Source organism: Drosophila erecta, unplaced genomic scaffold (genome assembly GCF_003286155.1).
Source record: "Drosophila erecta strain 14021-0224.00,06,07 unplaced genomic scaffold, DereRS2 tig00000126-arrow-pilon, whole genome shotgun sequence".
NCBI lineage: Eukaryota > Metazoa > Arthropoda > Insecta > Diptera > Drosophilidae > Drosophila > Drosophila erecta.
Window position 1 is genome coordinate 16287772 of NW_020825209.1, and position 14070 is coordinate 16301841.

Here is a 14070-nt window from a genome sequence, read left to right on the forward strand (position 1 = left end):
TTATGACATCAAACGTATATAGATACTTCAATTTCACGTTCTCAGTGGTAATTTATTTCTGTGTTTGGTGTAGTATAATTTGTATTATTGATAAAGGTTTTTTAATTTCTTTGCCCACTTGAGACTGCTTGAAAAGCTATTTGTTCTAAAGATAATAGCGCATAGAACAGCTCTTCGTCGCCTCCCTTTTCGCATATGGGAATCCCTTGCAATTGAAAAATATAAGCTCTATCCGAATTCGACTTGAATATTGTGTCACCTCCAATAAACATTTATATTAATCAATGGGATAAAGAGAGCAGTTTACTGTGGCTTAAAATATTGAGATAAATAAACTTACCCAATACATTTTGTATTTATATTACAGGTTGATAATAGGAAGGTGGAGTATCCGATCCTGCTGCCAAATTTGATGTAGGACATTTGGATTAGGAACAATATATATAGGTATGTATAAAAACCACTGGTGTACTCCAAATGCAACTTAAAGCTTTTGTCTTAAACTGTTGTATATTTCTTTAAGCTTTATTCAACAGAATATTGACCTGAACAAACAAATTTTGTATTGAATTTCAATGCCCACCAAAGCTTTTTCTGAAAAAGATACTTGTTTATTTATGTATTTACCATATTAAGGTATTTATAAGGGTCAACTTAATAAGACATAGTGCAATAAGCATGTTGCAAAAACATCCGACTTTGAAATGAGGGTGGGATAATAAAATGTAAATTAAATATATTTGTTGAGAAGGAGCCATTATAAACAAGAACACAATGTTTAATATTAAAAATATCTTACAATTGTTTACGGTGTTCCAAAAATGGCAATTTATTCCAATGTGACTAGTATAAACAGATATTTTGTATAAACAAATCTTATCAAATCAAATAGTCAAAACGTTAGCATTAAATTGTCCAAAATATTCGAGTACTGCAGGTTCTTTGGAGTCGAGCAGCTCCCCGAGACGTTTTATCGGCATTTGATTGATATATCAATGTACTGATAAACAACAACGCCAATATATTCTTAGAGCCTCTGTCAGTTTTTACGCCATTGTTTCGATGAGATCCATGACGTTGAAATATATTTTGAACGTCATGAACACCAACGAAATCCCCCGAAATAAATATTCCCGGAAAGAGAGCTAAAATCTGAACCGAAATCAATTTCAAAAGCATATTGATTTAATGTGCTGGTTATCGTCGATGATAAAGAAAAACCTCTTCTTGCTGAAGAATGTCTATAAATATTACTTATTAATTTTATATTTACAATCTATTCGGATGAAATAATCTATGAAAACGAGGGGAGGAAATAAATAAAAGAAACAACGTCATAACACTGGTCATTTCGGAATGATGTCATTTCAAAATACATATCGATTGACAATGATGTGCAATTTAAGAAGGAAATGTTTTTTCCAGGTGGAGTTAATAAAATATATACGCAAAGTACACAAGCGCCACCTAGCGAATAAATTAAAATGTATTAAATCCCATAAAGCTGCCATTTTTGTTACCCCTCCGGACGGTATATTGATTTTGGTCCGAAGATTGCAACGCAGTAAAGGAGTCACTTGCGACCATATGAAGTTTATATTTTATTGATCATGCCCGCCTGTCTGTGTCATCGCAAAATATACCTCAGTTTTGAAGTTGTCTGCATTAAACTTTCCCAAAAGTCTTCTTTTTATTAAAGGTAGTAGACTTATGTATAAGGATCAGATCAGGATGTATACGGGTCAGACCATAATCGGGAAAAAATTAAAACAACATTTACCTTCGGTGCCTTTGATCATAAAGTTATATTATTTTTTCCAATTATTTGTATAGGTGCTGACCTGCTCAAAACTATTTTTTACCTAATAGCAATTGTTTTCTTTACTGCGTTGCAATCTGTTGACTAACATAATAATACCCTGCAGACTCCTGCAGAGTAAATGGTATATTCGTTACTCGTTAAATATAGGGAAAACTGTTGAAAATAGTGTTAGAGGCATGTGGAACCGTTTCCGGACCTATAAAGTGTGTAACTTCTTGTTTACCCGTTACTTGTAGAGCAAAAGTATTTTACAGTCATTCTAGTCAAACGTCTATCTAAAAAAGCTAAAAAGTATTGCCATGCCCACCAAAAGTTAAAGGCACCCATAAGGCTCAAATGCTTAAAGTAGTCGAAAATGAGTAACTGGCATTAGTTCAGCATTCCAATAACCACCTATATAATTTTAAATTCCATTGAATATATCACAAAAAAAGGTTTCTCGAAAACATATCACAATTTCCCATGCAAGCAATAGTTGATATGTGATAGTAGTTGGTATGTGATAGTCGGAAATCGGACTTCAATCTTTGGTTTTGTTTTTGAGTAATAAGATTCGAGAAGAATCGGTGGTGGTCATCAAAACATTGATATATTTCAGTGGAAGAGAAGCTGATTGTCACATCTTAATCACTTTAATTACATGTTTACATTATAGCAAAGTCCATTGTAAAGCTTACAAGCCCAAAAATTGTTGTTGTTAGCTGAGGAACGGGAATTAGATCTATTGTTAAAATCCAAATTTATATTTAGCTAATTTTACAATAATTAAAATTAAAGAAGCGAGGAAAAGATTTTATTTTAATACTCGAAAGTATATTAGGTGTCAAACAAATGGGGAGACAATTGAGACAATTAGCTTTACATGGAAACAAAGAGTCTATGCGATTTGTAAAATAAGCAAATTACAAGTTGCGGTTTTTTTAATTGCACAACAGTTGTAGTTGGGTAATTTATAAATGGTTCAGTTTGATTTATATGTCAAACTTAATAGCTTTGAAATAATTAATTGGTTCACACTTTTTGTTAAAGTGTTTATAGAATTTATTTATATTTTTATTAATCACAAACAATATTTTAAATTTTTGACTGTCAACTAAAAATGTCAACTTTTAGAGCTTTTATGTTAAGCTTTTCAAAGATTGTTATTCCCTTATTAAAAGATTTGAAACATGAGACTGATATTCAATCAGTTTTTGTACACCAACAGAGGATCGTGCACATGTATATGTGATCGGTAAGTGACTACTGGCAATCGACTGATAAAATGTCAAACCAATTGTTGTTTTGCCGTCTTATCTGAACTGTACTGGTATATCAACGGCTATATACCCACATAGATTTTGGGGGCCTCCCTACACTTAGAACTAACTGTATTGGCATTTACTTTACATAACACTGTAAAACATATTTTGGGCTTAGGAGTGTTTCCAAAATTCAAACTTCGATTTTGGAACACATCTTTAATATTTAGACTATATTTTATTTTTTATTGTCATTTTCATTCTTATTTGATGTTAAAGGCAAATGCCAATTTGAGCTCAACGTGCTACTAGACGAGTGAAAGGGTATACTAGATTCGTTGGAAAGCAAGTACGAGGTAAAAGGAACCGTTTCCTTCCTGTAAAGTATATTCTGTCTATCCGTATCTATTATATCTGTCGTCCATCTGCCTATCCGTATGAATATTAGGCGTATACCCTAAGAGAGTACATGTATCAATCGCCAGGTGGCGCCCGTATGCAAGCCTCTTTCCTTAGTTAAGAAAATCTGATTGTTTTCTATTATATTAATCTGATTGTTTTCTATGTTTTCAAATACAAATTTACAAACACACATATTTAAATACTACCACCTAATAAATAGGCTTGCCAATGAATAGATAGATTATAGATTACAAATACGGAGTAAGAGTAAAGGGCATACCGATGCCGAAGCAAAAAAAAACTTCGGGGGGATCACCCACTTACTCTGCACTCGAGATCTCCCGTATCAGAGGTTACTTCTACGACTGATAGGCAAATAAATAACGAATATGAACCGTGCTAAAGAAAGGGGGTTAAATATGGTGAAATTGGCGTTAAATGTGGAGGAGTCGCAGCGGAGAAGGAATGAAAACTGGCCATAAAACAGGCAACGGGCACCGATTTACTTGAGTTGACTCTAGACCTACCATAGAGATATCTTTATAAAACCGTCTATTCGAAGGCACGCTGCTGCCTCTGCCGACGCTACCGCTGCTGCCTCTGCCAACGCTGACGTCGACGTCGCTGTTTATTATTAAGACGGGCGCGAGCGGACCGCACTTTATTAGTTGTGCGATACTATTCTAGCCAAACGGTTTGCTGGAGTTTGCCAGCGAGTAGCGACTCGAACAAAAAACCGGGAACGGAAGTCCGAAAATTCGAAATCCAAACACGCCGAAAGTTCGAGTTTCCGTCACAGAGTCGAGTCCGAGCGCTCCGCTGCGCATACACCGTGTGTGCTCCATTTTTCCAATTTAGCGCTGTAAAATTGATTTTTAAAGCCGAATTAAGTGCCAGCAAACACGTGTATTTTCTTGTTTTTTTTTTACGTTCAGCTGTCATTTGTTTTCTATTTTATAAGTACATACTATAATCCGAAATGGTCAAAACTGCAGTCATATTGCTGTGCCTTTTCGTTACATTATGTGGAAGCCTTTTGACGGTTACTCAGGCCAAAGGTGAGATACAAAATAGGGAGGGCATTATCTTAATAAGAGTGAATAATTCAATAGAAGCATTTTGTAGTTCAAAATCACTCAAGGCCCTCATGTCGTTTGACTATTAACTAATATATCATATGGATTTGCTTATTTCAATGATTTATTGTAAATGAAAATTAGTTTAAATGAAAGGTTCAAACAGGTAATTGCCATTTAAAATTTGTTTGCCGACACAGTCATTTCCCCTTATTTCGCAATATTTGAAAAAAAGGGCAAAATGGAAAATCTTAAAAATATTAATTTGGTCAAAAACATTTCGTTTAAATTTCCATAAAGTAACCTCTTTCTAGCAATCACGATTTTTAATGGTAACATTCGGTACATTCCTGTGTTCGGTAACATTCCGATTGTTTTGGTAGCTTGGGCGCTGTGTAAATATGGCCCTTAAAATGTTTACTTTTAAAAAGGAAATAGTTACCAAATATTTGCCGGCTTATCCAGCTCTCCACTAGTTCAAATGCTTAGACCTTTGCCTAATCATTAGCCACTAGCTTATCTAGACTTCCTGCCGCCCCAAAGCGATTCAGTACGCACTCATTTGTTGGACAGGTGGATCGATGATCGATCGATCAATCAAGTAGCACTTATCCAATGCCCGCAAATGGATCCATCCTAACCACTTATATTTGTGGGCTCGTGTTTTTTTTTGTTCGAAGATGCCCCATCCATGATCCATGAGTGGTAGTTTGCACTAGGGCTTCCTCCCTTATCGGAGGATCCGGAATAACATAATGTGTTTTACCTGCGATTTACGCCCGGGAACAAACATGCGATTCACTTGATAGCTTAATGAGCTCAACTTGCAATAGCTACTTATACGACCTGATGCTATTAACAGCAAATCGTGGCCTGGTTATTTTAATTGTATCGAGTCCATTATCACTTCTATGTTTGGAACTGATAGGTCGATTGCTAGGTCAAAAAATTACCCATTGACATTGTACCACAAGTACCTTTATATTGATCACACAAATATTAGCTATATTTATGAACACAATTCAAAATAATTTGTATATTAGTTTGCTGGGACAAACATTATTAAGCTTAAATGAATTCTTTTTTTTTTCAAACATTAGCTATTTATTTGGAAAACACATACTCGTCTGTTCTTTTAGTAAATACGCCTTGAATTAATTTGCTTCCACATTTTAATTGTGTGGCTATTTGGATCTTTTGAACGCAATCCGCTGAAAAGCATTCGAATAACTTGTCATATTCAACCCATTAACACTAACTTCACGTTGACAAATGTGTCGATTCATGATCTTGATCTTAATGTGAGCACCATCATCGCCGTAATCGGCTATAATGAAGATCTGTGCAGGGAGGCGGATTCAAATCGGAAACCGATAGCAGGGCCGGTCCAGGTGATTCCCAGATTCCCAGATTCCTCGGAAACACAAATCGCATCCCAAATCTCACTGGCCAGAGCTGCCCACATTGAATGTTATGTACGATGCGATTAATATGCTCACTAGGTGTTTGGTAATTCCAAATAACGATTTTCGCTGGAACTATGAGAAGGAATTTGTGGTTCTGAACTGGTGTCGTTCAAAGTTGGTTGCAATAAAACCACCCAAATCAAATTTGGGAAATTCCAGCAGGGGACTTTCGGCCAAGCCACATTTGTGCACGGGGCCAGCAATTATAGTCGTTTACAACAGGCACTTTTCCTTGTTTGCCGATCTTGCATTTCAGCATTACTATCAATTTATTTTTATTCACTTCTTTGTGTAGTGCTGCTCGTTATTGTTTTGCCGCTGCAAACAAATGAACAACTAGTCCGTCAAGGCGGGACAACACCTTACAATACCATACAACACCATACAACACCATAAAACATGGTTCAAAAGCCCCTTAACCTTTTCACTTTTAAGACCCCGGAGCACAAAAATGTGCTTACACATATGAATTTCATTTTGACACGTACTCGCATATGCAAGAATCGAGACTCATCCTCCTTACAAATCTATGTACATATATTAATGATTATTGCACGGATGTAAATTGTAATGAATTTCTCTTAAAAACCCAGCGGACCGGTTGTCTTGGGGAATTATAAAATTTATAAATATATGATTATTAAATACATAATTTGGGAAGCCTCCTTCATGATCCCTCATATTCATTCGTTCTGTTACCATTCCCTTTTAATGTCATGGCCATTCGCTTGCTACTCATGTGTCCCACAAAAAGCAGAAGATTTTTTCGAGTAAATAGGAGTAGAAGTAGAAATTTAAAAGGTTTTCAAAAATCATTTGACACTTCTATCATAACTCAGTTTTGTTGGCCAGTAATGGCGCTTAATCACGATGCCATTACCATCGGACAGACAAACCAAACAGGCGAACCAATAAGTCGTATTTACCCAACAATTAGCCAGTACTTTTCGCATTGATTCCATTTGCATTGGCTTTGATTCCAATAATTGCATTTACATTCGCATGCACTGGTGTTTCAAAATAAAGAGAAGACTGCCGATTTTTGATGACAAAACAGGCAGAATGCCTTGGCGGTGTGGTGTTTCACTACTTGCAAACTGATGGGCGGGCCTAGAGCTCTGGGGATTTCCACACTCGCCGATTTAGCGCTAAACGAGGGTTTTCGGCTTCCAGTGCACAAATTTCCCCGATTTCCGCAAGTCGGCCCGACACTCAGGAATTAAACTCGACTTTGACTGGGCTTTCGACTTGACTCGAGCTTGGGTTTTCCTGCACATCTCATAAGCTTGGCGCAGCACTTAAAGAAACTTTTTCTACGAGCTTAAGGGGATTTTTAATGCTTTCGTAAAAACGTAGGTGTTTTACCCGGTGGAATGGAACATTCCAAGTAATAACTAGCGAAGAAAAATTAACTTGAATATGTCTAAATTTTGCATGGGAAAAATCGATTTTTATAGATAACTTACATATTATAATGTATTGTTTATTATCAAACACTAATTTGATTTAAAATTAGTATATATTTAAAATTAGTATATATTTAATAGAAATAGGCTTGTGGAGAGTAGCACCTACAAAGTTGAAGACATTTCTCTGCCATTTTCTTTTTGCCCTTCTGGTAGTTTTCCCAATTTTTCCGAGTGCGCTTCAAACTAACAGCACCTGCGAACAAGTTCAATAAACTTGTTTGTCTGCTGGGTTCGGATTTCTTCGGGTTCGGGTTTTGGGCCCTGATACTGTAGACACGTTCTGCGACTGTGGCTAGTGGCTAGTGGCTAGTGGCTAGTGGCTAGAGACTAGAGACTAGAGACTAGAGACTAGTGACTAGTGCATTCCAGATGCAAAGCCAGCTAAGTCAGCTTTTCAGTCGGCCAAGACTCTTCTTTCCGACGGGACGCGACATGAGTGCCCTTGATTGTGGATGTGAATTTGACCAATTGGGTTTGAATGCAGGGAGTATGTAAGATCGCCCGATGTTTGCTTTGTTATTTTGCTTTGTTTTCTTGCCGCGATTGTCTTCAACGTTTTCATTTTCGACCTGGAGACTACAGGTGGAAAGCAATTAAACAATTATTGCTCTTGTCGCGCAATGTTGCTGCCGTGCAATCGTCGATGTTACTGAGTGCAGGTGCCTCAATTCTTGACACGCAATATACAAAACCACAACGAAAAGACCAATACAATGGAATCACCATCATGAAAACCCAAAGAGCGTGGCTGGAGCATCGAGTTCATCTGAAAAATAGGGTCAAGTTGTTGCACCCACTGTTCATGGGACTGGGACTGGGACTTGGTCAACATAACGGCTCAAAAATAAAAATGCATATAGATATAAAACCAAGTGAAAACGAAACAGAAAATAATGGTTGGCATTGGTAATGCATTTACTGGCCGGGGGGTGTAAAGCTGATAAGACCCAGACGGAAAACTCGCCCTTCCTCAAGATAATGAAACCCCCCGTCCGGGAATCATAAAACAATCATTCAAAGCCAGACAAACATAAACAAATCATCAGCGAATGCCCATGACTGTCGCACTTATTTCGGGCCACAATGCAATTCCTGAAAGCCAAAGAAGCCTATAGCGAACACCAAGTAACAAATAACAATGTTGTAAAAAGTTACCAATCAAGCATGAGGCGCATTGGTAATGGCATCCACTCTAATTGCCCCCACGGCTATATAATTGAGTATCTGACCGACCACGAATATGAATGGAATGTTTTTGGGCGTTTCGTGTGAACCGCATGTTTTATAGTGGAATCATAATAGTCGGGAAACGCAATGACTAATTTTAAAGCCAATAAACTATCCAGGCTGTACACAGCAGATTAGTAACTTAGTAAGCGCTGTTTTTAAACAATCGAAAACACCTTTAACCAGCTGAGATAAAACTTTGGTGTTTAATAATAGATATTAAATTTATAGTAATATATTACAATATATATTAATATTATAGTAATAGTTATACAAATAGTTGAATGAGAACTGCCATCAAATATTGCAGCGATTAATTATAATATTTACAAAAAAATGCATTGCAAATTTGTATCTAGTTTTGAATTAGGCATTAATCTGCATAAGATCTAGTCTTGTAGCTTAAGACTTAACACATTTTTTTAAGTGAGCGTAAGATTTAAAATTTGCTTTAAAATTTAAAATATCTAACTCGAAATATTAAATTTCCATTCATATCGTGAAACAGTCCTTAAATTTGCGAGAAAAACTGAGTTTTTGATTGAAAATAATCTCAAGGGCTACAAGCCAAGGTAGAAATAAATATCGTTAGGACTGTTTTTGAAACAAAAGATGTTTTACAAATCTTGTTTTTTGAATTCGATGATTTAGATTTTTATGGTCTAGTAGTTCTATGGAATATGGGTTATCAAGTGATATTTATGTACACATGATTTGGCACATTTCATAAAATGATATCGATATATTGGCGTCAATTAACACTGTAAGTGCATTTTTACAAAAATTTGTCTTTGCCAATTTTTTTTCAAGTAAGTTGCTATGAAAAAGAAACGAACAAGTAAGCTCGTCCAAGAAAAATCCCTAAAAATCCTTAAAAAAAATGTATATTCGACTATAACGAGAAAAGAGCAAGCACAGAGCAATAATTAACAACCGCTTAAAAGGTCTTATTCTAGAATTGTATCACAACATACGATTTTGATTGTGATAATAACACGGCTTGCAATTGATTTCATCGTAATCTTATCGTGGGACGAATTTTCAATTAAACTGGAAAAAGGGAGGCCGCAGAGATATGCATCTCAAGTCGAATCCCTGATGAATATTAGTTTGATTGCCTGGTTTTTGGTTTGTCTTTCCAGCAACTACTGGCAACGCAAGCAGTTTCTTGGAGGTCTCGCTGCGCTATTTTGATGAGCAGCTTCTGCTGGACATCCTGCCGCGCGCCACGTGTCCTGGCGAGAATGAAGGATCTCCGATGGACGAGTTCGCCGACCTGTTCACGGGTGAGTTTAGTTCCCTCTCACGCATAGATAACCATAACCGAATAGTAACCAAAATTCATGAAAAATGTGTGCGTTGTAAATAGATTTGGACTAAACTTGAACTTGTCCGTGGACGGCGTCCGTTGTCCGCAATCCGCAATCCGCCCTGTCCGGTATCTGGTTTCAATGCCTTTCCTGCTTCAGCGATATCAGCTTCGGCGATAAGGGGCGATTCAATAGCCAATAAATCAGGTATTCCGCATAGTCTGTTTGTAGAGGCGTCATCATATATAGTACCCACTGGAGTTAGGGACAAACGGGCATAGGACAGCACTTGGGGACGCTCTTTTATCGTCAGCAATAGTAATCTAGAGCACTTACATTCGGATGGCGATATCTCCAGCGAACGAGTCTAGATTTTAATGGGAGCCACGATAAGATTTCGCTGCTTTACGTTGTTCCACGCCGAACACAAAGCTGTTTAACAGTCTAAATTTAAGAAATGACGGAGATCGATTGAGTATCCGTATCTAATCCACTGCCTGTTGCCAGGTGTATTTGATTAAATCTGTGAAGTGTGCGGATGCCACTTGTGCGTGAACACAAGTCAAATATTTTGGGTTTATCAACCATTTGTATCGTTGCCTTTGGGAAGCCCCTAAAGTTCGCTTTAGAAATTTTTCTTCTGCATCAATTTGATTTTTTTACATTTTGTTTTAAGTGTTTTTTTTTCAAACGTCAGATTTGCAGTAATCCATTAGGGTTCTATTCCCGACCGTAATTTTAAACGATTTGAATCACATTGACACAAAATGTGCCGAACTGCACAGATTCCGAATTCGCCAACGAAAATGGTATTAGCATGGTACCTGGATCGGGATCGATTACTCATGATTACTCTGATATTATTCGTTCAATCTTCAGTGGATCAACTCCGCCAAGGATGGGTGGTGCTGCACGTCTTTGCTGCGGTTTACTTCTTCATCCTGCTGGCCATTATCTGCAACGACTACTTCCTGCCGACGGTGGAGTGCATCTGCGAGGACTTGCACCTTTCAAAGGACGTGGCAGCGGCCACTTTCATGGCCACGGCCACCTCCATGCCCGAGTTCTTCACGAACACGATCAGCACGTTGATTCTGGAGTCAGATATGGGTCTGGGCACTATTATCGGCTCGTTGATGTTCAACACGCTGGGAGTGGCCGGCTTGGCGGCGCTCGCCATCGATAAGGTAAGGGGCACCACAAATGTAAGCTATCTAAACAAGGTAATGTTGTCCCGGTTAAACTGTGCGCTGCAGACTGTTCGAATGGACCTGTCCTCAGGGGTGAGCGACGTTTACTCGCATTTTTGTATGATTTGAGTGGCCTAAGGCGCTTTCTTGGTAGGGAATACATAAAATAATGATTTCATAATTCCAAAACGCACGTGACAAATTTTATAATTCATTTATAATTTTCAGCCTGTGCAACTGGACTGGTGGCCCATAGCTCGCGACTGCTTCATTTATATATTCAACACGATTATCCTGCTGGTCTTAGCCTGGGGCGGAAGCATTAGTTTCACGGAGTCCTGCATCATGATCGGATTCCTCGTGCTTTACTACCTTATCACGTTCAACAATAACAAGTTCATGCCCGCCATCCGGGTGTTTATCGAGGATCGAATGAACTGCTGCTTCTCCACGCGATATGGTATGTAGGCCTAGGGATATTTGTAGCCTACTCTTGGTAGTACTATTGTTAATAAATTATTTTATTCATGTATTTTAGATCTAACAGAGCCCCCAGAGAACAGCGCCAAGGCGCAGCTGCCGCTCAAAAAGGACCCTCTGTCCGGCGATGGCCTTTTTGTGGTTAATCTTCCCGAAAACACCTCGTCAATGTCTTCCACCGCCAACCTCACACACCCCAAGCACCGTAAGCAGCGTTTATTTCCGTATAATGGTTCAGTTGAAATCATGTAACATAATGAAGAAAGCGTTTCCGACCCTATAAACTTTACCTTTTGTCCGTCCGTATGGCCGTTGTTATCGCAGGAACAATAAGAGCAAGAGAATAGCAATTCTCCCATCGGCATGCCACAAATGGATAGTCATAAGTAGCTAGTGAATCCGCCCTCGCACTTTGTTTAACTTGGTTATGAATATAAAATAGTCGATTGATCGACTATATCGTTCTCTCTTGTTTTTCAATCTTTAAAGTAAATTACCGATTCCAGTGAACGACGAGGACGACGACGCGGACGGTATACCCGAGAGCATATACGCTTACCCACATGACGCCTCCGGTTGGATGCAATTCTGGTGGATCTTCGTCTTTCCCATTAAGTTCACGCTATCCCTGCTGATCCCGCACCCGATGAAGTACCGCCGGCTGTACCCATTATCTTTTATCATGTGCATCCTTTGCATTGGCGGAAACGCCTACCTAATTGTCTGGATGCTGACTGCCTTTGGTGTGGCCATCCATGTGCCCACCATTGTGATGGGTCTGACCTTCCTGGCTGCTGGCTCTACTATGCCGGAAGCCGTCTCCAGTCTTATTTCCCTTAGAAATGGTAAGTGGTGTTTCATTTGATTTCCTTCTTCTTAATGACATTTTAGGCAGGTTGGCAAACTTCCGATTAAAAACAATGTACCCTCAAAAAGGGTATAAAAGATATACTATTGTCAGATATCCGTTAATCAGTTAAAGGGAGTGCAATGAGCATTGAGATTTGGAAGCAGGGAAGATTAGCCACGAATTTATTAAAATTTCTAAAGTAATGTAATTGAAGTAAATTCTGACAATTATTGGTGTTTTACTATATGTAGCGCAACAAGTATATGTATGTTTTGTAATATAGAGCGTAGGCATGTCTCAAACGTTTTTGGCTAGTCGATGCAAATTGACAAGGGAAATACAGGTATAATTTCGAAAAAATAAAAATATGTTTTAAAAGAGAAGGCGATAAGTTTTTTGACACGTCCAAACATTCCTTCTACCTGATATTCCTTTAGCCATAAAAGCACTATTAAAACGATTTTTAACTAGTTGTATTACGTTCTGCAATTTATAGGGGAAAATGGCATTGGAGTTTCTAATTCGTTGGGCGCCAATTCGTTGGCCATCTTGCTGTCCCTTGGAGTGCCTTGGTTCATTAAGAACTGCATACACTACGGAACTGGAGAGCCCCAGCAGGTTGGCACCCAGGGCATCGAGTATAACATCCTGATCCTGATCATATCCACTGTGGCGCTGTTCATAATCCTCAGTTTCAGTGGATATCGGCTTACGAAGCGAGTGGGCGTAGCCCTCTTCACGGTCTACGGAGTGTTTATTGTTCTGCAAATCCTCATCGAAATGAATGTTTTTTTTCCCAGAGATTGCAGCAGCTAGTGATGGACAAAGATTTGATGTGAAAAATCAGAGATGCGGAGAAAATCACCCTAACACAATCCTTTTGGTGCTGGCACCAGGAATTTATCATCTTCAAAAAGAAAACCTCTTAGCAGGGCCTGAATCTGTGTGTAATATTGTTTAGCTAATACTATACTATCTGAAGTTTGAATATTTTAAATGATAAGTACAAGAATTTTATGACTTGGCTGTACTTTGTAATTATCATTTTAATACTCAACCAGAAATCAGAGGCAGTAGACACCCTGTTTTTCTTACCCTACTTTACGATTTAATTATTGCGTAAGACTGTCTTTAGGTTTAGACGATGAAGCGTCCATTAGCTATTTCTATTTATTTCTTGTTGTATATATTGTATATATGATTTTGAATATATCCCATACCCCGTAGTGCGACCTACAAATGTTTAAACCGTTACCAAAGCACAAAACGAGATACTAGCAGTTAAGAACATATTACACGCTTATCCGGGAGAGCCCATGATATTCACCAATTCTACCCAGAGCCGAAAAAAAAACGCTGAAAAGAAAATCGTAACACCACACACCACGTTCTGTTGATATTCCCCGCTATCATATGTATATACTGATCGAACTACTTGTTAACTTTATATAATATCCTTGATACCATTGTTATTAATTTATAAATATACCCTAAGACAATTTTTACCGAATCTTTCCTTTTTTATCGATCGAAATCT

The 14070-nt window shown here is 38.1% G+C and overlaps 1 protein-coding gene across 3 annotated transcripts; it reads left to right on the top strand.

The window, feature by feature from the left end:
• The first annotated feature begins 4134 nt into the window (after positions 1–4134).
• Positions 4135–14026, top strand: LOC6549983 (sodium/potassium/calcium exchanger 4). 3 transcript variants are annotated; one of them, XM_015155941.2, is made up of 7 exons: positions 4135–4523; positions 9846–9989; positions 10893–11200; positions 11432–11663; positions 11742–11888; positions 12190–12528; positions 13030–14026. In XM_015155941.2, the coding sequence occupies exons 1-7, from the start codon at positions 4445–4447 to the stop codon at positions 13347–13349; spliced, it is 1569 nt and encodes a 522-aa protein (XP_015011427.1). In that variant the 5' UTR covers positions 4135–4444; the 3' UTR covers positions 13350–14026. The 3 variants fall into 3 exon arrangements, with proteins under 3 accessions (XP_015011427.1, XP_026837293.1, XP_026837292.1); XM_026981492.1 differs by lacking the exon at positions 4135–4523 and adding an exon at positions 7812–7967; XM_026981491.1 differs by lacking the exon at positions 4135–4523 and adding an exon at positions 7812–7963.
• The last annotated feature ends 44 nt before the right edge of the window (positions 14027–14070 follow it).

Bases quoted from the DNA above. Each gene is read 5' to 3' on its own strand.
- LOC6549983 (XM_026981491.1), top strand. From the start codon at position 7,846: ATGCAAAGCCAGCTAAGTCAGCTTTTCAGTCGGCCAAGACTCTTCTTT. The intron at 11,889-12,189 runs GTAAGCAGCGTT...TACCGATTCCAG, and splicing joins CCTCACACACCCCAAGCACC to TGAACGACGAGGACGACGAC. The intron at 12,529-13,029 runs GTAAGTGGTGTT...TGCAATTTATAG, and splicing joins TCTTATTTCCCTTAGAAATG to GGGAAAATGGCATTGGAGTT.